The 27,231-nt window shown below is 42.3% G+C and overlaps 1 protein-coding gene across 2 annotated transcripts; it reads right to left on the reverse strand.

The window, feature by feature from the left end:
- Positions 1 to 501: 501 nt before the first annotated feature.
- lman2lb (lectin, mannose-binding 2-like b) lies at positions 502 to 6,092 on the reverse strand. Of its 2 annotated transcripts, XM_046345217.1 has the most exons (9): positions 5,859 to 6,089; positions 5,050 to 5,168; positions 4,620 to 4,737; positions 4,332 to 4,414; positions 4,123 to 4,146; positions 2,643 to 2,804; positions 2,437 to 2,551; positions 1,835 to 1,951; positions 502 to 1,679 (listed from the first exon to the last, which is right to left on the reverse strand). In XM_046345217.1, exons 1-9 carry the CDS (start codon positions 6,064 to 6,066, stop codon positions 1,537 to 1,539), a joined length of 1,089 nt encoding a protein of 362 aa, XP_046201173.1. In that variant the 5' UTR covers positions 6,067 to 6,089; the 3' UTR covers positions 502 to 1,536. The 2 variants fall into 2 exon arrangements, with proteins under 2 accessions (XP_046201173.1, XP_046201174.1); XM_046345218.1 differs by lacking the exon at positions 4,123 to 4,146 and having other exon boundaries at positions 5,859 to 6,092.
- Between the last annotated feature and the right edge of the window lie 21,139 nt (positions 6,093 to 27,231).

The raw sequence follows: 27,231 nt of genomic DNA on the forward strand, positions 1-27,231 counted from the left end.
TGAGCGGCCTTTCAGGTTATGTCGATATAGGACTCGTTTTACTGTGGATATACATACTTATGTACCCGTTTCCTGCAGCATCTTCACAAGGTCCTTTGCTATTGATTTGTACTTTTTGCACCAAAGTATGTTTATCTCTAGGAGACAGAACGTGTCTCCTTCCTGAGTGGTATGACAGCTGCGTGATCCCATGGCGTTTATACTTGTGTACCATTGTTTGTACAGATGAACATGGTACCTTCAGGCATTTGGAAATTGCTCCCAAGGATGAACCAGACTTGTGGAGGTCTACAATTGTTTTTCTGAGGTCTTGGCTGATTTCTTTTGATTTTCCCATGTCAAGCAAAGAGGCACTGAGTTTGAAGGTAGGCCTTGAAATACATCCACAGGTACACCTCCAATTGACTCAAATTATGTCAATTAGCTTATCAGAAGCTTCTAAAGCCATGACATCATTTTCTGGAATTTTCCAAGCTGTTTAAAGGCACAGTCAACTTAGTGTATGTAAACTTCTGACCCACTGGAATTGTGATACAGTGAATTATAAGTGAAATAATCTGTCTGTAAACAATTGTAGGAAAAATGACTTGTGTCATGCACAAAGTAGATGACCTAACCGACTTGCCTAAACTATAGTGGTTAAAAAATTAGTTAGTGACTTCAACCTAAGTGTATGTCAACTTCCGACTTCAACTGTAGGTAAATGGTAGTTACAGCACAGCAATACAGAACCAAGAGACAAATGTTAGCTCATGAACCAAAACATAGAACTAGAGGATTAGCATGTACATTGCGATACCTGGGCCCATATTCAAGAAAACATCTGAGTAGGACTGCTGAACTCAGATCAGTTCCCCCAGCAATATAATTTGATTCATTACGATCTTGAAGGCCCCGGTCTTAAACTGTCCCGAGCTATAGGTACTTTTGCTGAGAACAATTCTCTCTCTCTCATTACTTCGTTATTATGGCAGCAGCTCAATACAAGTCTTCTCACGGGCATTTCATGTCAGTGCAAACAATTCGGAAGTCTCAACGGCAGAACATGACAGAAAGGCTGGAAGCCATCATGCACACTGCATATAAGCGAGTGCAGTCTGCTGATAACAGTGTCAGCAATTCACAGGCCATGGCCTCCTACGTTAAACACTAAGGTGAAACAAAAGACAAAAAAAAGATGAATCTCACAGTATATTTTAAAAATATTTTAAAAAATTAAAAAGGGTCACGTTTGATTTATTTGTACTGAGATGGTCCGAGAACGGTTCATTTGTCGCAGTTGAAGTATTATTGAGGTAAGGGAATTGTTATGTAGTAAAGCTATGTATGGCAGACAGCATGTTCGTTGCATGTTTCAAAATCTACATCCTCATTTGTGCTCCTTCACATAGAGCATCCCTCAGACGACATCCCAAATGGCATCCTATTCCCTACAGAGAGCACTCCTTTTGACTAGACCCCTAGTCAAAAGTAGTGCACTATAAAGAGAACAGGGTGCCATTTGGGACGGAGCCGTAGACTACCCAGCTCTCCCTCTCAGTAGAAGCGTTTGCGGCTGTTCTCCTTCCAGCGCCCATACATGACGACTGCCACCACCCCCAGTACAAAGATACCAATGACAGAGAAGACTATGGTGAAGAAGAGCTGGACTCCACTCATCCCCTCTTCTTGCACCTCCACTGTAATGAGAGACAAACAACCATGAAGAAAGGAAAATGACCTCATGCTACAGTTCAATTGAAACTGGACGGACAAAAACAATTATCACACCTTTTCTGAAACAAAATCAAACCATGTGTGCAAGACGTGAAACTGTTCACTTGTATCATCTTACCTTTGTTCAAGTGCTCATAGTTATCAACACTGGGGATGAGCTCTTCCTCCTCCTCTTCCTCCGGAGTACGCTCCACAGTCAGCTGGTACAGCTTCATAGAGATGAGATCATGGTTGTCTGGGAAATGAGAGGAAGGAAGAAATACATTTGACATTTTAGTAATTTAGCAGACACTCTTAGCCAGAGTGACTTACAGGAGCAATTAGGGCTAATTGCCTTGCTAAAGGGCACAACCACAGATTTTTCACCTAGTTGGCTCAGGGATTAGAACCAGCAACCTTTCAGTTACTAGCCCAACTCCCTTAACCGCTAGGCTATCTGCCACACATAAATCAATACAATCCAACATTTAACATTTCACACTTTATTCAGACTGCTGGAAACAGAGGGAGACAGGAAAGTGGAAGCACAGTAGGAAGGGTGGACTTGGGGATCAAACCCAGGTCTCCAGCGTTACCGCTCGACCACAGGCTCTCCACCATTCTCCATTCAGAAATTACAGATCCGATTGCCATGAACAGGTTTCAAAAACCAGTGAGAAGAATGCAAATGGTGAACCACAAAAACAGTGTTGTTCTGAGATGTTCATAGAGGCCCAGTACCTGACAGGTCTCCAGTAACAGAGGAGGCTCCAAAGAAGTAGCCCCGAGGTAGACGTACCCCTGGAAGGTCCAGACAGTCCTGCCACTCCTGTTTACCGTCAACGTCTATCTGTATCTGTAGGTCAGGAGGTCAAACATAGATCAATAAACATGTAATGTTAGTGAACACTTTATTGAACATGGTGCTTTGTGCGCGTTTCTCTCACCGTCAGTCGGTTTTTGGTGTATTTGATGAGGAGGAAGGTGTCATGCGGGATGTTGCGCACCAGGGCTGTGCACCCGCCAAGCTCTGTGGACTGGCCATCACGATCGTGCTCATAAGCCAGAGTCCCGTTCCCCACCATCCCAGAAACGTATGGAAAGACCCTCTGCAGAGACGGAGGAAGTTGTGACGAGCCAGCTGATAATGTCAATCAGTGACCAGGGGGATGCTGCGAGAGACTGGATACTGCGAGATCACTTATCCAGAGTCAGATGAACTCATGGATACCATTGTTATGTATGAAGGAAGTTAAGGGGTTGTTTCGTGAGCCAATGCTAACTATCCCTTTAAAACACAGTGGTTGCATCTGAAATGGCACCCTATTTACTATGGAGTGCACTACTTTGGTCAAAAGAAGTCATTCCACCTTAAAAAGCACAAGCAAGAGGATTGACAAGCACCATCTCTGATTGTTCCGAAATTGTTCCAGTTAGAAACAAATATTAACATTCCTGAAACATTTTGTTGATTAAGTTGGTCTCTGAGAAATTAAGATAATTGATTGAACCCAAAGTGGCCAATTTTAATTAACAGGATTCATATAATATTCAATAAATATAGTACCTAACATCTGACTTGGACCAAACTTTTTTTCTCACAATGAGTGAGGAATAACTCACATGAGGAATCCAGAAAATGGTCAAAAGCCATCCATGGACCCCCCCTCGCCAATCCGACCCAAACAACATGTATATAGTAGATTGTGTGTAAACATTTCTAAAAACACAACTCCACCTTGACATTATGGGTTATTGCGTGTATGCACACACACTATAACCCATAATGTCAGTAGAATTATTCATTTGTAAATTAATAAAAAATGAAAAGCTGACGCCAAAAGATGACTGTAATTTGGGTAAACTATCCCTTTAACATTGAGGGATTCTAATATTATTACTCATAAACATCACCATCTAGTGGTGGATTTGTACAATTTCTTTGGATTCCTCATGTCTTACTCATTGTTAGAAAAAAAAGTTGTCCAAATCAAATGTTATTTACCATATCTATTGAATATTATATGAATCCTATTAAATAAAAAATTAAAATCTCAAATTTGGGTGGAATCAATTATCTTAATTTCACAGAGATCTAATTATATTTAACCAGAAATTGTTGCAGGAATGCTAATCGTATTTATTTCTAACTACAGAAATTATTTCTGAACAATCGGAGATGGTGGGTGTCATGGCTTTTTGAAATGACCCCTATTTAGAAAATATGTGGCCATTTGAGAGACAATCAGTGACTAAATGCATTCGTACATCACATATTGCATGACACAATAGGGATGTGACATGCATGATGTGGGTTAGTCAACAATGATGAAATAGGTGGAGTGTTGAGGATAGAAATAAATAAGCATGCACTGTTCAATTCAGCCAGAGGTTGACTGGGATTGGCTGATAGGTTACTGTAGCTACCTGAGTCGAAGGATTGTACTTCTTCTGTGTGCCCAAGAGGGATGCAAGAAAACACAGGACGCAGCGTAAACACACAACATTGCACACCCAAACCAATTATACATGATTGAGTGTTTGGGAATAGACAAACTCCCATCACTAATACGTTTTGGGGGTGTCCACCTTGAGTATGTGTGTATGAGTGAGCATATGGGGGGTTAATGTAATACCTCATGGTTCTTATTTTCATTGGGGTAGGTGTCCACAAACACTCCAAGGCCAGTGAAGAGGTTCATGTTTCCAAACACAGGACCTGCAGGTGATAAGGTGGCAGTCAACACTTTAGGAAGACCATGCTGAGATCCTTGTAATATTACCACAACACTTGAGACTATCTTTTAACCTTGGTGTGTGTCCCAAATGGTACCCTCAAAATGGTACCCTATGGGCGGTGGACAAAAGTTGTGCACTTTGGGAAGTAACCCTGGTTTGTGTGTTAGACAGTGCAAGCTCAGTACCAGTCTGCATGCGTTCTTTGGTGTACCACAGGGCCATTCCATCTCCATTCAGGTTCTTCTTCCCGTGGCCGTGGATCTTAAAGTGCACCTGCAGCTCCCAGTCCCGCAGGAAACAGGGCTGCAGTAGGAGCGCATACAGACACAGACAGTACGGGGAATGAGGAAAAGACGGTTGTGGCGTGGCATGTTGGCGGTCGTAGTATATCGAAATGCTATGTGCTATAGAGTTGTACATGTAGTCAGGAAGCATAGGCCTAGTTGACGGTTATAGTCACTACAAATGAGGTGATGCGTTTGCCATACGTTGTGGCATGTCTGCTAGGCCTACAGATAGACTACGATGTATTACGTGCAGTAGGGGTTTCAGGTTGTTCAAGGATAAGCAGCAGTGTGCTGGTGTTTACTTCGGGATGGAAAGAGCTGAACTTACAACGCGGCTCCACACTGCTCCTTGTCTGCTCTGCAAGTCAGGGGTCAGTCGCACATGCTCAGTGGTGATCATGGCATTGCCCATCAGGTCCCAATAAGAGGAACTGGAGGAGCCCAACCCTACACACACACACACACACACACAATCAATCAATATGTATAACTTGATATAGGCCATTTAAAAAAAGGGACATTTTTGTCCAATGTTCTCACAATTAGATCACAACAATGTGAAAATTACCTTTGCTCACCTTTGAGAGCAAATATGGATTTGTCAAGACCTTTTAGACTAGGGACCAATTTGTAAAATACTTATTTTACCAATAATGTCAATACTAAATGGTTGTTTAATGTGGTGATCCACTTTGAATTACACAACGCTCCAAAAATGTTAACTACACCCTATTATTTTACTGTCAATAATCTACCCGCTTCCGTTGTGTGTGTAATCAAATGCAATTGCATGACGTGGTGTCACTTGTGTTTTTTGCCCTAACACTACATAGCTGATTCAAATAATAAAATCTTGATGAGCTGATTATTTTAATTAGTATATGGCAATAAACAAAACGTGCGCCCCTTGGCGTCCCCAAGACCGAGATTGGGCAACCCTGTACTGTTAGCTACTTGAGTTAACACTATTATGCCAATACCCATATCGTATAGACAATAATACTATACTTATATGCTGAATACCTCAATAGTGTTTTTGTACATTACAAACGTAAATGTTTCTGAACATTGTCTGGCGAGCAAAACAATAGTTACTGATTGCGAAACCAACGCAAGCAAAGCGTTTGGATAGCCTACCTTGGTATGGTTTGGTAAGAGAGTACTCCCTTTTCAAAAAGTCATCCATCTCGTATCCATCGTCTGCCAGACACTGGCAGGTTAAAAGAAGAACAGCAGCAAACCGACATGTTAATTCATGAATGTTTCGCTGATTCAACATTAAATCAAATATTTGAAAACTGCCCATCCGAAACCGATTAGACTTATTCATGGTGGAGAACAGCATCCCGTCAGCAACACTAAAAAAAGTGCTTCCGGGTCACGGAATTTCGTAATAGTAGAAAAGCGTTAACCTGTATTTATTCATGATGTATAAAAATAATTGTCTAAACATCAACAATGATTCATATTTAAGTAGCATTTGCATTTAATGTGGGGTTTAAAAAAGTTTCAAAGTCAATAAATGCCCCCAAATGCAAATAACAAGAGAAAAAAACTGCTATTTGTGCCCATGTAAAAGTGGGTGGGGAGTACTCAGTAGGGCAGGATTCCCCAACCGGCCGCTTTTGGTTTTATTTGGCTGTCAAGTCTTCTGAGAAAAGAAAACCACAACAAAAAAACTGTTTTGATTGTTGGACATAAAATACTGTAAAAAAAACACCAGGAAATCTGCTCTAAGTTATTTTAATTTAAGAAATCTGTTCCCAAGTATTCCCACTCATAATAGAGAGATACGTGATCAAATCCAATTTTATTGGTCACATACACATGGTTAGAAGATGTTATTGCGAGTGTAGCGAAATGCTTGTGCTTCTAGTTCCGACAGTGCAGCAATATCAACAAGTAACCTAACAATTCCACAACAACTACCTAATACACACAAATCTAAGTAAAGGATGGAATAAGAATATGTACATATAAATATATGGATGAGCAATGACTGAGCGGTATAGGAAAGATGCAATAGATGGTATAAATTACAGTATATACATATGGGATGAATAATGCAAGATATGTAAACATCATTATTAAAGTGGTATTAATAAAGTGACTAGTGATCCATTTGTTAGAGTGGCCAATTATTTCAAGTCTGTATGTAGGCAGCAGCCTCTGTGTGTTAGTAATGGCTGTTGGTCCCAGCTTTGATGCACCTGTACTGACCTCGCCTTCTGGATGGTAGCGGTGGTAGAGGCAGTGGCTCGGGTGGTTGTTGTCCTTGGTATTATCCTTGATGATCTTTTTGGCCTTCCTGTGATATCGGGTGCTGTAGGTGTCCTGGAGGGCAGGTAGTTTGCCCCCGGTGATGCATTGTGCAGACCGCACCACCCTCTGGAGAGCCCTGCGGTTATGTTCGGTGCAGTTGCCAAACCAGACGGTGATACAGCCCGACAGGATGCTCTCAATTGTGCATATGTAAAAGTTGGTGAGGGTTTTAGGTGACAAGCCACATTTCTTCAGCCTCCTGTGGTTGAAGAAGCGTTGTTGCGCCTTCTTCGCCACACTGTCTGTGTGGGTGGACCATTTCAGTTTGTCCGTGATGTTTATGCCGAGAAACTTAACTTTGCACCTTCTCCACTGCTGTCCTGTCGATGTGGAGAGGGGAGGTGCTCCCTCTGCTGTTTCCTGAAGTCCACGATCATCTCCTTTGTTTTGTTGACCTTGAGTGAGAAGTTGTTTTCCTGACACCACACTCCAAGTTCTCTCACCTCCTCCCTACAGGCTGTCTTGTCGTTGTTGGTGATCAAGCTTACTACTGCTGTGTCGTCTGCAAACTTGATGATCGAGTTGGAGGTGTGCATGACCACGCAGTCATGGGTGAACAGGGAGTACAGGAGGGGGCTGAGCACTCACCCTTGTGGGGCCCCAGTGTTGAGATTCAATGAAGTGGAGATGTTGTTTCCTTTCTTTGCCCCGTGGGGGCGGCCCGTCAGGAAGTCCAGGACCCAGTTGCACAGGGCGGGGTTGAGACCCAGGGCCTCAAGCTTAATGAGTTTGGAGGGTACTATGGTGTTGAATGCTGAGCTGTAGACAATGAACAGCATTCTTACATAGGTATTCCTCTTGTCCAGATGGGATAGGGCAGTGTGCAAGCAAGGTTTGAAATTATTATGTTTTAGTCAAATATATATTTTTAGGCTTCTTCCGGTCAATTTAATAGCGTACAAATGATTTGTAATTATGTTCCGGCCCCCGCCCATCCGCTCAAGAAAGAAAAATCGGCCAGTGATTGAATCTAGTTGATGATCCCTGCAGTAGGGGCCATAGAATCTGGTGTCATTTATGGGGCACTGAGTAATACAGAGTGTTGCAAGCCATTTATTCCGCAAATTAAACTGGCCACAATGCAAATCAATGTATATGCATTACATAGTTGGTCGCAGATGTCTGGTGTTGGTGGAGGGACTGGTAAAGAGTGGACCTATAGTAGGAGTTGACTGTACTGATAGTGACGCTGTTGTCTGTGGTGACCTACTGATAAATACATAGACCTGAACAATTTGACACAGATGATACATTTAAATAATGCTGTTGAACCACCAAATCTGAAACTGAAATTGTATGGGGGTGACAGGGATGTTGGGGAGGATCAGAAAGTTATATAAAATAACATTTTTAGATTTTCATGCTACTTCAATGGCAATACATTCGGTTAAGCAGCACAATGTAAGGAAGTTGGCAAAACTTTGCAATGGCCAAACGGAAAGCCCATTGTCACTAAAGGTAGTGCCAAAAATCTTAGGAATATGTGTGACAAGAATAGTGGTAACATTCAAAGTCTTGTTTTGACCAAACCTTTGAGCCCGTCATCCATATGTAATGAGATAGGAGATGAGGAGATGAGGATGACAGCACAAACTTAAGTCAGTGCCACACAGTCAAAGACTAATGGCAGTGGTGGAAAAAAGTAACCAATTGTCATACTTGAGTAAAAGTAAAGATACCTTAACAGAAAATGACTCAAGTAAAAGTGAAAGTCACCCAGTAATATTCTACTTGATTAAAAGTCGAAAAGTATTGGGTTTAAAATGTACTTAAGCATCAAAGCACTAGCTTACTGGTGCTCTTCCATGCCGTCCCTAGGAGGGGTGCGTCACTTGAGTGGGTTTAGTCACTGACATGGTCTTCCTGTCTGGGTTGGCACCCTCCTCGGGTTGTGCCGTGGCAGAGATCTTTGTGGGCTATACTCGGCCTTGTCTCAGGATGGTAAGTTGGTGGTTGAAGATATCCCTCTAATGGTGTGGGGGCTGTGCTTTGGCAAAGTGGGTGGGGTTATATCCTGCCTGTTTGGCCCTGTCCGGGGGTATCATCGGATGGGGCCACAGTGTCTCCTGACCCCTCCTGTCTCAGCCTCCAGTATTTATGCTGCAGTAGTTTATGTGCCAGGGGGCTAGAGTCAGTCTGTTATATATATGGAGTATTTCTCTGGTCTTATCAGGTGTCTTGTGTGAATTTAATTTAAGTATGCTCCCTCTAATTCTCTCTCTCTCGGAGGACCTGAGCCCTAGGACCATGCCTCAGGACTACCTGGCATGATGACTCCTTGCTGTCCGCAGTCCACCTGGCCGTGCTGCTGCTCCAGTTTCAACTGTTCTGCCTGTGGCTATGGAACCCTGACCTGTTCACCGGTCATGCTACCTGTCCCAGACTTGCTGTTTTCAACTCTAGAGACAGCAGGAGCGGTAGAGGTACTGACCTGTTGCACCCTCGACAACTACTGTGATTATTATTATTGGACCATGCTAGTCATTTATGAACATTTGAACATCTTGGCCATGTTCTGTTATAATCTCCACCCGGCATAGCCAGAAGAGGACTGGCCACCAGTCCTAGTTTTCTGCCTTTCTAGGGAGTTTTTCCTAGCCACCGTGCCCTTGCACCTGCATTGCTTGCTGTTTGGGGTTTCAGGCTGGGTTTCTGTACAGCACTTTGAGATATCAGAAGGGCTATATAAATAAATTTGATTTCTGTACAAATTGGTATCACTGATTGTGTTGGCGTATCTCTAGATTGTCAAAAGGATGTAGAATCTGTTACTTTTCTATGCAACTCAGAATAGTGTTGAGTTCAAGTACAGCTATTGCAAATTACAGCCATCGTTTTACTTACAAATATCATTTGATTTGATTTAGTCTTAAAGTGGACTGTGACACATTTATACATTCTATTGCTAGTGACAAGGTGAAATTAAACAAAAGGGTACAAACAGAGAATGTAACTGAGTCTCAGGTACAAAATCTATTGCCCTTGGAGAGTTTAAATGTCAACTGCTCAGAGAAGACCCTCAGACTGCTAATTTAATATGCAAAATGTACACACCTTTGAGGATAAAGAACCTGCTACTGATCTTCATCTTGATGTAGCCAAGAGTTCACATGATGGCGTGTCAGTGGTGCAAGCCCAATCGAATCTCAGACACCCAAGGTATTGGGAATGAATAATACCACTTAGAGACAGAACGCTGTGGTAGAGGTGTATCAGATGAGGAAACCGTAATCCGATGAGCAACATGCAAATGGAGAAGTTGACATCGAAATAAACGAGGATACACTGAAGTGTGTGTTGTCAGATGAGGCCATTAGGATTCAGGCTTGCCACTCCAAACAATGGTGTGTTAACGTTGACTCGTGACGAATTTGAGAGGATTCATTCTGAAAGAAGTGGTAGGTATTTTAAAAGGTCGTCATGGGTATGCTTACCTGCACCTCCGAGAAGGTTTTCCAACGCCTCGCAAAGGGCACCCATTGGTAGATGGGTAAACATAAAAAAGCAATCATTTAATTTCCCTTTGAGCATGGTGAAGTTATTTGGATGGTGTATCAGTGCAATCAGTCACTACAAAGATACAGGCACCCTTCCTAACTCACTGGCCAGAGAGGAAGGAAACCGCTCAGGGATTTCACCATGAGGACGATGGTGACTTTAAAACCGTTACAGAGTTTAATGGCTTTGATTGGAGAAAACTGAGGATGGATCAACAACATTGTAGTTACTCCACAATGCTAGCTTAATCAGAGTGAAAAGAAGGAAGCCTGTACAGAATACAAATATTCTAAAACATGCAACCTGTTTCAACAAGGCACTACAGTAATACTACAAAAAATGTGACAGAGCAATTTAAAAATAAATCTGAATACAAAGTGTTATTTTTGGGGCAAATCCAATACAACACAATACTGAGTACCACTCTCCATATTTTCAAGCACAGTGGTGGCTGCATCATGTCATGGGTATGCTTGTAGTTGTTAAGGACTGAGGAGTTATTCAGGATAATAAAGTTAATGGAATAGAGTTTAGCACAGGCCAAATCCTAGAGGACAACCTGATTCAATCTGCTTTCCACCAAACACTGGGAGATGAATTCACCTTTCAGCAGGACAATAATCCAAAACACAGGGTCAAATTTACACTGGAGTTGCTTACCAAGAAGACAGTGAATGTTCCTGAGTGTCCGAGTTACAGTTGACTTAAATCTGCTTGAAAATCTATGGCAAGACCTGAAAATGATTGTCTAGTAATGATCAACAAACAATTTGACAGGGCTTGCAGAATTTTGAAAATAAAATAATAATGTTGCACAATCCAGTTGTGGAAAGTTCTTAAAGACTTACCCATAAAGACTCACAGCTGCAATCACATCTTATTCTAACATGTATTGACTCCGGGAGTGGAATACTTATCTAATCAAGATATGTTTGTAACGGCTGTCTTCCTCCTCCTCCGATGAGGATCGGAGGACCAATGCGCAGCGTGGTACGTGTTCATGCTCTTTATTAAAACTAGCGAACACTAAAACAAAACAATAAACGCCACGTGAAATAACCAACCGAAACAGTTCTGTGTGGACCACACATACACAGAAAATAAACAACCAAGAAACACAAATGGGAAAAGGCTACCTAAGTATGATTCTCAATCAGAGACAACTAACCACACCTGCCTCTGATTGAGAACCATACCAGGCCAAACGCAAAACACAACGAAGAAAACGGAACATAGACAAACCCACCCAACTCACGCCCTGACCATAACTAAAACAAAGACAAATCAAAGGAACTAAGGTCAGAACGTGACAATGTTTAACATCAGAGCATTTTGTGTAGATCGTTGACGACAAAACAATGACAATTAAATCCATTTTAAAACAACAAAATGTGGAATAAGTCAAGGGGTGTGAATACTTTCTGAAGGCACTGTATATAGGCATTGACTTTAGGATCCTGGATAACACCAGATTATTTGAAGGTGGTTTCTACAGTCTGTACTGAGTACTCCCAACCACACTTTTACCTCTGCACGTAGAATAGTTTTTTTCTCTATTTGCCATTATGTCAATTATAGGCCTACAGTGTATTGCATTGGGACCGATAGAATGGGTGGAGTAGAAAGTGTTGCTGGGAATTTAGACCTCAGTCCCCCATGAAATAACACCATATGTAGATTCTACAGACCCTACTGAGTATTCCCATCCCCACTTTTACATCGGCATATAGAATAGTTTTTTTCTCTATTTGCCTTTATGTCAATTACAGGCCTACATTACAGGTCTATTACAGGTCTATTGCATTGCAGTGAATGGAGTGGATGGAATAGAAAGTGTTGCAGAGTATTTAGGACTCAGCCCCCCAAGAAATAACACCATATATAGACTCCAGTAGGGTCTGTAGAATATCTTCTTTACTTTGATTTACTTAAGCTCCAAACATTTCTCATTGTGCCCCACTTTATAATATTATTTATCTTATATAAAGTAGTAATTCTCTTTAGTTTTAATATTGTAATGTAGTTTTAACATTATGCGATGTGCAAAGCTGTAAAAATTATTAATTTTGTATTATACATACAGAGTTTTAACGCAGACTTTATTTTGAAGGCAAAATCGGAATGTTGCTGTAGTGATGCTAATATTGCTCCCCCTACTTCAAAATAAGCCCGTCCACGTTTCCCATTTGATGGTTTGGGTTTAAGCCCTTCAAACATTGGTTAAATCAACTGACCAGTAAAACCAGTGAATCCCGAAAGCCTACTGTAGAGGGCGCAATTCGAACATTCGATCAAGTGAAGTGATTGAACCAAATACCCAGTGTACAAAACGTTAAGAACACCTTCCTAATATAACACCCAGCCCTTTTGCCCTCAGAACAGCCTCAATTTGTCTGGGCATGGACTCTACAAGGTGTCGTTCCACAGGGATGCTGGCCCATGTTGACTCCAATGCTTGCCACAGCTGTGTCAAGTTGGCTGGATGTCCTTTGGGTGGTGGACCATTCTTGACACAGATGGGAAACTGTTGAGCGTGAAAAACCCTGCAGCGCTGCAGTTCTTGACACAAACCGATGAGCACAAACCGGTGTCCCTGGCACGTATTACCATAACCCATTCAAAGGCACTTAAATCTTTTGTCTTGCCCATTCACCTTCTGAATAGCACACATACACAATCCATCTCTCAGTTATTTCAAGCTTAAAATTACTTCTTTAAGCTGTCTCTCCCCTTCATCTACACTGATTAAAGTAGATTTAACAAGTGCCGTCAATAAGAGATCATAGCTTTCACCTGGATTCACCGGGTCAGTCAATGTCATGGAAGAATATTAATATTTGGTACACTCAGTGTATATTTAAGCAATAAGGCCCAAGGAGGTCTTTGTGCCTGGACACAGCCCTTAGCCGTGTTATATTGGTCATATATCACAAACCCCAGAAGTGCCTTATTGCTATTATAAATGGGTTACCAATGTAATTAGAGCAGTAAAAATAAATGTTTTTCTTTCCCATTGTATGCAGTCTGATATACCATGGCTGTCAGCCAATCAGCATTCAGGGCTCGAACCACCCAGTTTATAATGAAGACTACAGCTCAGTCAGCATTGCAATACATCAGGTTTTAACATTACAACATGAAGACAGTCGCTCTTGTCCATGTCCCAGCACAGCAGGTAGTCTGCACTGGTGAGTGTGACATGGAAGTTTATCACAGGCTCCTCAGAGCTCTGATGTCTGATCTCTTTGCTGTCACGTCCTCACATGCAGTTTCAACACATTTGTTTAACGGAAAGCAACAGTATTAGGTATACCAAAGTCAAATAAAAGTGATAAAGATGCATTTTTACAAATGTACTTACAGTTGACCATTCATGTTAAAAAGAAGTACTGGATTTATTTGGAACGATAGTCGAGAAAGTACTGTATAAGTAAAGTGTCCCAAAAGCAGGTCAACCCCTATGAGTCAGCACTTCCTGATCCTGTTTATGTCTACTCATCCCTACTGTATCTCGTCTCACAAAGGGTGATAGTGGGTGCGATTAATGAAGTCCACTATTGACAGCTGATTGAAGCCAGACGTTTTCTGGCACTATCCTAGGAGGAATTACACTAATGCAGTTTACTGTGCAAAACGTTATTGCTCCCCGGGGAGAAGTCGGTCGTTGAGAAACAAATAGAGGCCGGGAGTCGGGAGAGCCGGAAATGAGAGAGCAGATACCGAGGTGTTAAGACGTCCACAGATCATATGTTTAGGATCCAGCATCTGACTTTAAGTCATCAGTATTTCCCTTATGTCCCTTGAGAAGATATTGCTTACATTGGAAAAGCTGCAGAATGTCAGCTTACAGCTGAAACCTGAAACACCCCAGTCAGCCAGTCAGTCTGTCACATCCACTGTCTGACACCCACACACCACCATTTGTGTTTTCCATAATCCTCGTTCCAGAGAAATACATTATGTATAGGTCTTAGTGTTATAAACCACTGATATACTGTATTTGGATGTGTCCTATACTCAGCTTTGTGAGTGTAGAGGGATTTCAGAGCTCCAGACCATGTTATTTACTGTCTGCTCCTGCTGTGTTGGTCTACCACTTAATCCATATTGGCAATGTTAGGAGATATTATAATGTGTTGAGGCTCCAGTCCCACTGAGTCCCAGTCATACTCCATTTATATTGATCTGTGTGAACCAGTTTGCACCTGTTCCCATGGCCATGGAAGGAGTTGGGGGTGATATCAACATGTGTTGCTGTCTATGAGAAAGGAAGGTATTCTTTTTATAAGATCAAGCTCTTGTCTTTTCCCTTTTTTTCAGATTCCCCAGTCACCACTGTGTCTGCTACAGCACACCTCAAAAATCACCAATATATAGCCCCCCCCTCCCCCAATTCACCTCAGTCGATCTACAAACACATAGCCTGTAAGCTATACAATTGTAATGTTATACTCCTGAAAGAGGGGAAATATGAGTAATGACTCCCACTGACATGTAGCATCAGAGACTGTTCAGTCAGTTGTAATGATGAAATGCATAAAAGTCATCAACTCTATACATAGATATCTCTTTTCTCAAATGACATAGCGTTCACATTTGTATTCCTAGGCATTACTAATCAAGCTCCGCACAAACAGACATCAATGGAGCACACAGATGATCGTATTATCACATACACACTCATTATCAGAATGTTACTGACTCTGTACTAATATCAGTGATGCAGTGGTAAAAACAAGGTGGGTAATGGATAAGATGAACAACCACCGATATAAATTAAATCAAATTTTATTTGCCTATTGATTGCATTTTAATGTAGGCCTATAAGAAAGATATGCCATGTCCAGATGTTCATATTGAAACATATATTATGTTTTAAAGTTCCTAACTTGTTTGATAAGATTAGATTAGTACAGATTTTCTCTGTGGACCCCACATGGGGCCCGACCCCAAGCTTGGGAACCACTGTTCTGTTCTTACCTCTCTCTCTCTCTGCTTGCTTCCTCTCTTTCTCTGTCTCCTCTGCATGCATTGCAGTCTGCCTCAGCCTCAACACTGAGCGCCACATCACTGTCGGTCTCAGCATAGTCTCTGAAAATTAAAGTTATTATGAAAACTTTGTAGCCTATTTTTTGCTCCTGCTGAGGTAGGCTCTGTTTAACTTTATATTTTTAATTAATCCTTCTAACGTTAGCTGGCTAGGTAATACTAGCCAGAGCCCTTCAACGTAACTGGAATAGAAGTCTGCCGGCAGCTAGCCAGCTGACTGACATATTTATAGGCGACTATTTACCAGTTGCGCACTCATTCTCCTAGAGTCGTTTTTGTTTGTTTGGTGGATGTCTGTAGACATGGCCGGAGTCACGGCCCGGCATCTCGCAAACACTGTCAGCAGCGTCTCTAGTTTTGCCTACTGTTCTAATGAGCCGATTTCGAGCTAGGGTAGATCGTTTCATGTCTCAGGCCATCGGCCTGTGCCACGAGACTGGAGTTTTAGCCGTTAGCTTGAGTGGTGAATGCGCTGTCAGCCAGGAGCTGTCCTTTGTATGTAACGTTTATGGTAGTAATTTATTTACCTTTGTCTCCTCTGTAAGAAAAGCACCACTTATTTTTAAAATTAGGAATCCAATGTGCCATTTGTTTATTTCTGTGTTTACGTGACTAATGCTACTACTTTTTGGAAAATGTGTTGTATTTTGACCAGGGGTCACTTTACAGTCCCCAAGTCCAAAACAAATTCACGGCAATGCACAGTATTATACAGAGCCAAGATTGCATGGAACTCCCATCTCCAATTACCCAAACAAACAGAAAAATTACCTTAAAATAATTGATTAAAAAGGATAATCTGTTCTGTCATCTATTATACAGAGCCAAGATTGCAATGGAACTCCCATCTCCAATTACCCAAACAAACAGAAAAATTACCTTAAAATAATTGATTAAAAAGGATCATCTGTTCTGCAAATCTGTGGGATGCAGGCACGCATAACGAACAAACCACTGTTAATGATTCCACATATTCGCAAAGAGGCAGGCGCGAATAGAACTCAAGCGTTTTAACTCAAGCCTTACTCAACCTTTTTATTGAGTATTGGTACATCAGAAGTACATTAATTTCCAATGGAACTTTGCGTTTGCCGCATGGCGTTGCAGAGCAGTTGCTGTACATTCTGTGTGGTGCATGCATTGTATTTTTCAAACATATGCATTCAATTGTATGCATAGACGGTATGAACTTCTGTTGCACACATATCCACATGATGCTCCGTGCCATTTTGTGCGAAAAAACTGTCGGTGTGATCGAGGCGTAAATCAGATCAAGATTATAAGCGTGCAGGGCCTGCTGAGTGACACAGCGGGCTAGAAGTGTCACTACAGACCCGGGTTCGATCCCGGGCTGTATCACAACAGGCCCGTGATCGGGAGTCCCATAGGGCAGTGCACAATTGGCCCAGCGTCGTTCGGGAGAGTCTCCTCATATGTAGCGACAGCCATGAATGTAAGTGTCTCACGGTGGTCCCCTGAAACGTCATTGGCCCGTTACAACAGTGATGATGGACCAGAGTGGTGACAGGGAAACAGCACAGGTCCATGCAAACCACTAGCCCTCATGTTACTGTATCTATATGCTCATTCTAGGAGCATTGCTTTTCCAATAGATATATGGTCTATGGCTCTATGCCTTTTCCTTTTAACCTGCATAAAATGAATGCACTGAATGTGGAATTTTGGCAAGCAGAATCATTTTTGAAAATGTGTTCCTATCTGTCTGTCCCATCCATATATTTGACATATTTTACCAACGGGCAATTGGTGGCCCGCCCCATAAAAAAAAAATATATATATACATAATTTAGATTGATAAATGAGTCTAGCGGTCAGCTATATAAACTTGTAGTTAGAATTACCGACTGGCGTGGTGTCAGATGTGTGCGTACTGGAAGCGAAGTCAGGTGCAGGAGAGCAGAGCTTTGTGAACAGGCGCACACTTTTTTTTTAGGCGAAAGTGCAAGACACGCAAAACAGTCACAAGAATTATGTTTAACAATAAACATCTTTGTGAAAAATAACATGGAAAAAACAAGCCAGTCTGGCGCGTCAACAATACACACGTAACACAAACAATCTTACACAAAGACATGATGGGTAACAGAGGAATAAATACATGTAGATTGATTGGGGAATGAAAACCAGGTGTGCAGGGAACAAGACAAAACAAATGGATACATGAAAAATGGAACTGCGGCCTCCCGGGTTAAGGGCGCTGTATTGCAGCGCCAGCTGTGCCACCAGAGACTCTGGGTTCGTGCCCAGGCTCTGTCGCAACCGGCCGCGACCGTGAGGTCCGTGGGGCGACACACAATTGGCCCAGCGTCGTCCGGGTTAGGGAGGGCTTGGCCGGTAGGGATATTCTTGACTCATCGTGCACCAGCGACTCCTGTGGCGGGCTGGGCGCAGTGCACGCTAACCAAGGTTACCAGGTGTACGGTGTTTCCTCCGACACATTGGTGCAGCTGGCTTCCGGGTTGGATGCGCATTGTGTTAAGAAGCAGTGCGGCTTGGTTGGGTTGAGTATCGGAGGGCGCATGACTTTCAACCTTTGTCTCTCCCGAGCCTATAAGGGAGTTGTAGCGATGAGACAAGATAGTAGCTACTAAACAATTGGATACCACGAAATTGGGGAGAAAAAGGGGTAAAATTCACAAAAACAACAAAAAGAAAAATGGAGCTGCGATGGCTAAAAAGCCGGTGATGTCGACCGCCAAACGCCTCCTGAACAAGGAGAGGAGCCGACTTCGGCAGAAGTCGTGACACGTGGGGTCCGTTGATCATTAGTTCTAATATTAAAAACGGCAAAATTAGCCTCCACCCTAAGGCAAAATGTATCGAATTGCAGGAGATTATCTGTAAAATTGCAAAATTCCTCCGCCCCATGGCAAAATGTGCAGAATTGCAGGAAATTAATTTACAAACTAAGTGGGGCGGCGGGGGAGGGTACGCAGACCCACGAGCCACTGCGGCCCCCGATGAGTTCCGTTTTTTTGTGGCCCCCCACCCCCATCAAAGTTGCCCTTCGCCGTTCTACCATCACTGTCATGATTAGCTTTTATCTCATCATTGTATTTACATTTACTGTATGGTAGTCTATTTTACATTGTATGTGATGAATTCTATGGACATGGCATGGGAAACTTTCTTTCTTGTAAAAGTCATGCATTTATTTACACAACAATTTGAATGACCAAATATATGATACTATTTCTAATAATCACAATGTAAATATGTGACATTTTTTAAAGATATGTTCTATGTTAACTCTTTGTTTAATCAGATAGATAGAACATATTTGCCATGGTGTTAACCAGGACTGGGTTCATTCGGACAGTATTCGTTGGGACTCTTCTTCACATTGATTGTGTACCTGAGAATGATGAGTTAATGAAGAGCCCTTAATGCTTCCTCTGTCAGGACAAGCTTCCTATAATCCATAGCCACTTATCCTGGCAATAACTGTCATCTGTATCTTCCTGCAGACAGCACACATTTAGAACAGACAAACACCTTTGGACATAAATATTCACACTATTCAAATCAAAGAATATTGTCAGGCCCATCAACAGGAAGACAGATAGAATGCATCTCAAATGGAACCCTATTCCCTATATAATGCATTGCTTTTGACCAGGGCCCGCTCTGGTCAAAAGTAGTGCTCTATATGGGAATAGGTTGCCATTTGGAACGAGCTTATAGTGTCGGGTGGTCTTTCATGGGTTTCTTCTTCCTTATAGCTGTTTGTGCTGACGATAAGGAAAGCACATTTTGTTTTTCAATTGAAGAGCTCATTTCCTAACTATCCTCTATTAGGGATGTCTTATCCAAGCACTTAAGTCAATATTTCACAGCCACAGTGACCTCATAAACACTATTGGTAAACACTAAATCAGTCATAGTGTATTCATTGGTCTTCATGGCGTTTACCACTAACAATTTACAGGTAACTGCCAAAATAACGGAAACACTTGAGTAAATGAGGGATACAAAGTATATTGAAAGCCTGTGCTTCCACACAGGTGTGGTTTCTGCGTTAATTAAGCAATTGACATCCCATCGTGCTTAGGGTAATGTATATAAATTCTGGGCAAGCCATTATTTTGCCTATCATGGCTATGCCCCATAGGATGACAATGCCCCCATCCACAAGGCACGAGTGGTCACTGAATGATTTGATGAGCTTGAAAACGATGTTAACCATACGCCATGGCCGTCTCAGTCACCAGATGATAAAACAATTGAACACATATGGGATATTCTGGAGAGGTGCCTGAGACAGTGTGAGAAAAAAAGAGGTAAAGAAAGAATGACCATTTTTTTTTTAAGTGTTTGGAGATTTTTTCCATTTTTTTTTCTTCCAGAAATCAATTAAAATGAAATGCCCTACATATAAACAAAGCATCCAAGCTAAACCATGAAAATAGCATTTAGTAGATTCCATAACTGTTTAAGCCTAAATTATTCTAAAGTGGTGATGGATGGGAAAATATACATTGGGTTTAGACAGTAAGGTGTTATGTTCTTCTTATACATCTATGCCATTGAATTTGTAAGGGACTCTCCGGTATCAAAGCAAGACCAAGGTAACTTGAATCTCAGCATTTAATCGCCAAACTCTGCATTGAAGGATACCGATACAGAAACAGCTGTTATCCTTGGTTTTAAACTGGTGTGGCACTCAGGATCTTGTGTGGGCATTGTTTTGACTCATTGTGTGTGGGGCATGAGATTGGAGCACTTTCATTTTGCAGCAATTGTATGTGTGTGTGTGTTGGTGTGAAGGTTGGCGCGCAGGACTGTTTTTCTGCAGGGTCATTTAAACAGCACACAACAAAGTGATCATGGGGATCTAGGATGGGGTGTAAGGAGGCCAGTGGGATGGTCCAGTACATTCACATGGAGATGCTAGACATTCCTTGCATTTTCTTAAAGCTTTAGATATCCTTGTGAAGGCGAAGAAGGAATCCAGCCTTATTGCAAATGCAACACAATTTAATTTAGCAATATATGAAAGTACCACTAAATATGCATTGGGTTTGAGATGTTGACTAAAACATCTTTAGGTATAACACTTACCTTGGTGTGCTTGCTAATAGCCTTATATTGAGAAGCCTATTTGATATTCTATGTTAGTACTTCCCATGTACACTGAGTATACAAAACATTAAAAACACCTGCTCTTTCCATGACACAGTCTGACCAGGTGAATCCAGGTAAAAGCTAGGATTCCTTATTGATGACACTTGTTAAATCCACTTAAATCAGCGTAGATAAAAGGTGGGATACAGGTTAAAGAAGGATTTGTAAGCTTTAAGAAAATTGAGACATCGATTGTGTATGTGTGCCATTCAGAGGGCGAATGGGCAAGATAAAATATTTCAGTTCCTTTGAACGGGGTATGGTAGTAGGTGCCAGTTGTTGTTGTTCCTAATGCTCGTATACTCAGTGTATAAGTACAGAACCACTAGTTAAAGGGGCAACCTGCAGTTAAAACAATAGCCACGCTGTCACCACCACTGATTTGGTAAACAACTGAGGGATGGGGCTGGAGAAATGTAAACACTTTCAAAGTCATACAGACAGATATTGATCCATATTTTCCATATACAGTGGTTGTTTATCATTTTATTGTTTACAAACATTGAATTAAAACAAGCTTATATTTGAGGTTTTGATGGGTTAATTAAGACAGTTAAACTAAGCTTGTGGCATTTATAAGTTATAGATATTCAAGAGTCAATGAGTATCATTATTTAAAGTACAAAAATGGATGTAACAACCACCGATTGCCCCTTTTAGTCTTGCGTAACAAGTCAGCCTATATAATGTCTGGGTATAAGACACATGATAAGAGGAAGAGGAATGTGATCTGTTTATTTGATTTCAGCTGCTGTGACTCACACACATATTGCAGGGGTGCAAGGCTGCTAACGGTTGTGTCTTTGGTGTAAAGAATCTGACAAGCTGGTTGACATTTTGAATGACTGCTTTTGAGTGGAGAGTCAGTCCCCTGGACCTCATAGGGTTTCCATTACCCTGTAGGGCAGTGTGAGTATGAGAAGAGTCTGAGAGTGTGTGTCTGAAAATAAGACTTTTATTATTTGTATAGCTTAATGGTGCAAAATGCAGAAATCATTCAGCCATTTCCTGGCTGATAAAATTCTCTAGCTGGGCTTGTTGTGGGCTAGCCTGGGGTTGGTGTGGGCTAGCCTGGGGTTGGTGTGAGCTAGCCTGGGGTTGGTGTGAGCTAGCCTGTGCTTGGTGTGAGCTAGCCTGGGGTTGGTGTGAGCTAGCCTGGGGTTGGTGTGAGCTAGCCTGGGGTTGGTGTGAGCTAGCCTGGGCTTGGTGTGAGCTAGCCTGGGGTTGGTGTGTGTTAGCCTGTGTTAGGCTTAGTGTGGGCTAACCTGTGTTGGGCTTGTTGTGGGCTAGCCTGTGTGAGGCCGATGTGGGCTTGGTGTGGGCTTGGTGTGTGCCCACCTTGCCCACGAAATACCCATGTGGGGCCAATGGGGTCATATTTGCTCGGTAAACACTTATGAACATTCAGCTCTCAAGTGAAGCATGGGCAATGATCCTCCGATTAGTAGGAGTGCAAAGTTAAAATACAAAAAGCAAGATCCCCCTACAGTCTGTTGGCATAATAGAGCACCTGACTTGTTTAGTGGAACATTGTTCTTAATGACGGTGGTCACTCAACATCTGTGGGTGCATCCTGAAAGCAGCAGTTCTTGTAGAAGTGTTGGTCTAAGTCATTGACTTCTATTGCCAAATTCTAGATGCTTGTTATTAAAAAGCAGAGCCACCATTGCCATGAAAGGAGTATGGTTATAGGGCAGAGAGAGAGAGAGAGAGAGAGAGAGCACAGGAAGGAAGACATAGGCTAGCCTTTTACTTCCTGCTTAACCCTGTGTGCCTCTTTCAACAATAGACACGAGGGAAAGGTGAAAAGCAGTAACTCGAGGGTCGTCTGTTTCAGAGAAGGATCAAAATGATGTAGAAATCGCAAGAGAATGTCAAGCTCTGAGAATGTTAGGGAAAGGGGATTAAGGAGGGGGGAGAGGAGGCCTCTTTCATTCAGAGGTAATGCAAACAAGGAAAAAAAAAAACTTACAGTATGTATTCCGCCTATCTACCTACTCCTAATTAAAATATCTGGCCTAATTAAGGGATTTGGGCATATTTTCTTTTCGAGTGGCCAATCTCGTCAAGAGGAGGTTGGGAGGACAAATGCTGAGGGCAGCCTTTGAGGATTGTGTATTCTATATTTTTTGTAACGAAGTCCCTCTAACAAATTCACCTATTTCTGTTAAATGCTTAAAAAATTAATAATAATCCACTTCCCCCCACACACAGGAAGGAAGAGGGACATCAATAAACCGACTAAGCCTCATTGTATAGTTGACCTAAAGAGTAAGGCAGCAAATTACCAGCTGAGTTTTAGGTTAAATCCCCAGGGGTTGTCAACAACAACCACGTACATCTTGCCACAGCTGCTGCTCTTTTGTTATTAATCAAGTATACTAAGAGGTTTCCATTTACCGGGAGGTTACTATCCAACTCCATCTTATTTTTTGCTAAACACCACAACAGAAGATTACTCAGGATATGACTGCCAGGGATCAGTACTGTTAAGACATTTGGGCTGACCACGAATGCAGCATTAAGCTCAAAGCTTCAGCAACAATGATGAGGCTTTGTGCTGAGAGTAGCACTGTCTACTAAACTCAAAGGCTGTACAGTATATCTTTATTTCCACCTCAAATGTATGTGCCAAGGCCTGTTGAATGAAAATCACTATTCAGCAAATACACTTTCCATGGACCCCAAACTTTACACAAACCAAAGGTTTTATTATTGAGTAAAATTCATTTCCGCTTATCAATAACAACAAGGCTATAAATCCTTTTAAAGCTGAGTGAAAGAGGAAAGTGAATGAAAAAGGGTTGAGCAAGGAGGAGGTAGCAGGTCCTGAGAAATCAATTTTCACACATTAGAACTATTAGCTTATTGAGAGGTGGCTGACAGATTGAGGGTTTGCAGTTAAAAAGAGCTGTACCTGTGAAATAGTCTCTTCATCCAAGTATTGATGAGTGTGTGTGTGTGTGTGTGTGTGTGTGTGTGTGTGTGTGTGTGTGTGTGTGTGTGTGTGTGTGTGTGTGTGTGTGTGTGTGTGTGTGTGTGTGTGTGTGTGTGTGTGTGTGTGTGTGTGTGTGTGTGTGTGTGTGTGTGTGTGTGTGTGCCTGCGCACATGTGTGGGGGGTGGCTAAGTTAAGTAACCCGGTGTTTGGAGAAGCCCTTCCCATACTCTCCCAGACAGAACAGGACCACACCACTGTCAGCATACTCTTCATGGAACCAGCTCCAGCTATACACAACACCATATCAAACTTAGCTAATTCATACTTGGGAAAAACCATCAAACTCTGATTTGATGAAGGTATTTCAAACTGTTAATAACTTAGCTAATGCTGTAAGTTATAAATAAATGAAAGCCGGGTTACTTCAGATGATTTCCCCTTCTGTGTGCTGTCCAAGCACCTCTCTGTCAGTGGCATCATCTATCACAATACATACCGCCATAAAATCTCAAATATACAGACCTGTGTCAGAGCTATCCTTTACAAAAGGAATATGTTCAAAGGGATCAGAGCAAAGGGAGCTAGATGCATAATGTAGCCTATTCATTCTTTTCTTTTTCCTAATTGACCTTTCACTACTTTCATTATCTGGATTCATGTTCAATTCTGCAAGGGTGCTAGAACTGCGGGACTTTTATTCACAGAGTCTGGCAGTCCTTTGCTAATCTTGAAGAGTAGCTTTTCGCTGCACAGAAATGCCAATACAGTATATCTGAAGTGTTGTTGAGTGTGTTACTTTTACAATGTACCCAGTCCTAGGAGGACAGCTATCCATCTCAACAGGCAGGACAGCGAGACAGAAACTCAGATGTCCCAAGATGGCTCAGGACAGTCTAATAGGAGTCTGGTAGGAGTCTAGTAGGAGTCTAATAGGAGTCTAATAGGAGTCTAATAGGAGTCTAATAGGAGTCTAGTAGGAGTCTAATAGGAATCTAGTAGGAGTCTAATAGGAGTCTAGTAGGAGTCTAGTAGGAGTCTAATGGGAGTCTAATAGGAGGCTCATTGAGTCCCAGAACTATGATAAAATGTTAATCTCACGTGTCAAATAATTTCCACCTGTGTATCAGGGGAACCAACAGGATCCTAAATCAGCTCAGAATTTCAAACTACACACTCAAATTAATAAACATAAACAAATAACCAGAAGGGGGACTCAAGCCCAATAGGGGTTGGCCTTGATGTTTATAGGACCTATTGATCCCAGAGAAACAGTGAAAAATTACCCGTTAGAATAGGGTGCCATTTGGGACACATGAGTGTACCAGACCTGGTAGTCTTTGGGGGGCATGGTGCACACAGCAGTGCGAGAGCTGTGTTCCTGTAGAGCCACCATGCTCCACTCTCCCTTCACGCCACTCAGATGTCACATTAATCATGCTGATCGCCAGCTGCCTCTAGTGTAGTCTGACGTCCCAGGCGGCATCACAAATGGCACCCTATTCCATGACAGAGTGCACTACTTTTGACCAGAACCCTATGGGCCCTAGTGCACTACACAGGGGATAGGGTGCCATTTGGGAAATATCCCCAGTCTATCTGTGCCAGTGGACCACAGGGAATAGTGACAGGCAGCCATGCTAAAAGTTCCCTTTCTAGCACTTTGTTGAAACATCATGTTTCACTTCATTTAGTTACCGTATAATTTAGTGAGAACAGCTTTATAGCTTTTGATGTTGATTCTGTCAAAGACAGATAATACTGGTATCTACTGTTCTCCGTGACGGAAGGGAAGATGAGGTGATGATTTGGGAATGATAAAGAGGAAAGACAGTCCCTTGTGTGAGGTAAAAGGACATTGTCTGGATCATGGAGATAGTATTAGAACATACTGAAATATCTCCATGATGTGGCTTGTCCCCTATTTTCCCCCATTCCCAGGCCAGATATTCTGCTGACCAGTAAGGTGATCATCAGACCCTTATATAACCACTACCTTCACATTAGTTTTCATAGTCTGCTCCATCACCCTGCCACTTGGCTGCTGCTGTGTGTTTGATGACCAATCTACTCCAGGGCATCCTCCCAAATGGCATCCTATTCACTACATAATGCACTACTTCTAACCGCTGCCCATAGGGCTCTGGTCAAAGTAGTGGGGTATAGAGGGAATAGTGTGCTATTTGGGACGTATCTAAGGATTTCTCCTTTAGCACCTCTGCTCCTCTGTTTAACTACATTCCTTGTGCCTGCAAAGTCCAAATGTGTTCAGTCACACTGACCTGCTACCATTAGACCATTCATCAGTGTTCAACTGCCGAAACATCAGAGGTGTTAGGGAGACAGCATGGCCATGGCGGTTTGGAGAGCTTCCAATGACCCTGGCCCTAGCTGTGAGCTGGGATTCCATGGCTAGGCTAGAAGAAATGGCTATATGAGTGCTGCAGAGAGACATGGATCAGAGTTGTTTATAATATATTCCTAGGCAAATAATATGGCAAGATGGTTGACTTACATTGTATAGAATGCAATTATTAATCTATAGACCTTCAGTGCGAGCGTAGACTGTGGTACTATTTTCTCAGACTTTTAGCGTGCTGTGGTTTGTCACCTCGTAACCAACACACTCCTCTGGCCATCTCACTCTACCTTATGACTAAGACATAAGCTGAATTTAAAGTAACTTTGGTGCATAAAAGAAAAGGGACAATGCCTGCCAACATAACACCTTTACTTCCTGTTGTTTTGGACTGAGATAAGGATGCTATTCAAGCTCTCAGTGCCCAAGTGGTCAGGGAACCTACAGTGGAGGGTGGTACATTGAACCCTGGCGACGAAAAGTTGATTGGCACGGCATGACCCAGGGGTGTACAACATGTGTAGTGTGTACACTGTTTCCACTATAGGGTGATACCAGTGCCGTCTTTGTTGATAACAGTTAGAGTTAGGTGACCGCAACAAGACTGAAATCTACTGCTGGAAAGCTCCCCCAAGGTCCCTCAACAAGTGTTGTCCCAGAGTCCGGACCCCTTATGTCCTGCATGTCCTAACAGGGGCATAATGTAGAAGTTTTGCAGGGAGAGGATGTCACTGGGCAGTGACCCAATAGAAATCTGCGGTTAGTCCCTTGTGACAGGTTTCACACGCAGCTTGTGGCCAAGCCCACAAGTAACAGCCAGGCATCTTGTTTGCTCTCATTCTCCGGCTTGTTTCAGATTACTCAGTGGGCCTTTTTGAAGTTGGCTGATGGACAGGCAGGGTTTTCCCTTTCCTCTCCTGACAAAAAAAGATTGGGTCATCGTCAGTGCCAGTGTAACCCCAGAATACGACGCATATTTAGTTCAGGATTTGATCAGAGACACATAGAGAAACCTATACACAAAGGTTCCATGTTGAGGTATCATCTAATTTCACAGCGAGGGTTGTCATAGCGATCCCATGTTTTTTGGTCACTGGGTCAGCTCTGCAACACTGTAATGTATACAGTGACTGCCTTGCTTGAATTGTATTGGAAGATGAAAGCAACCTATAGCATAGTAGTACTGAGGCCTTGTAACAAT

This window comes from Oncorhynchus gorbuscha, linkage group LG04, assembly GCF_021184085.1.
Source record: "Oncorhynchus gorbuscha isolate QuinsamMale2020 ecotype Even-year linkage group LG04, OgorEven_v1.0, whole genome shotgun sequence".
Classification (NCBI taxonomy): domain Eukaryota; kingdom Metazoa; phylum Chordata; class Actinopteri; order Salmoniformes; family Salmonidae; genus Oncorhynchus; species Oncorhynchus gorbuscha.

Bases quoted from the DNA above. Each gene is read 5' to 3' on its own strand.
- lman2lb (XM_046345217.1), bottom strand. From the start codon at position 6,066: ATGCTGTTCTCCACCATGAATAAGTCTAATCGGTTTCGGATGGGCAGT. The intron at 2,552-2,642 runs GTGAGAGAAACG...CCTGACCTACAG, and splicing joins ACACCAAAAACCGACTGACG to ATACAGATAGACGTTGACGG. The intron at 1,680-1,834 runs GTAAGATGATAC...CTCTCATTACAG, and splicing joins CTATGAGCACTTGAACAAAG to TGGAGGTGCAAGAAGAGGGG.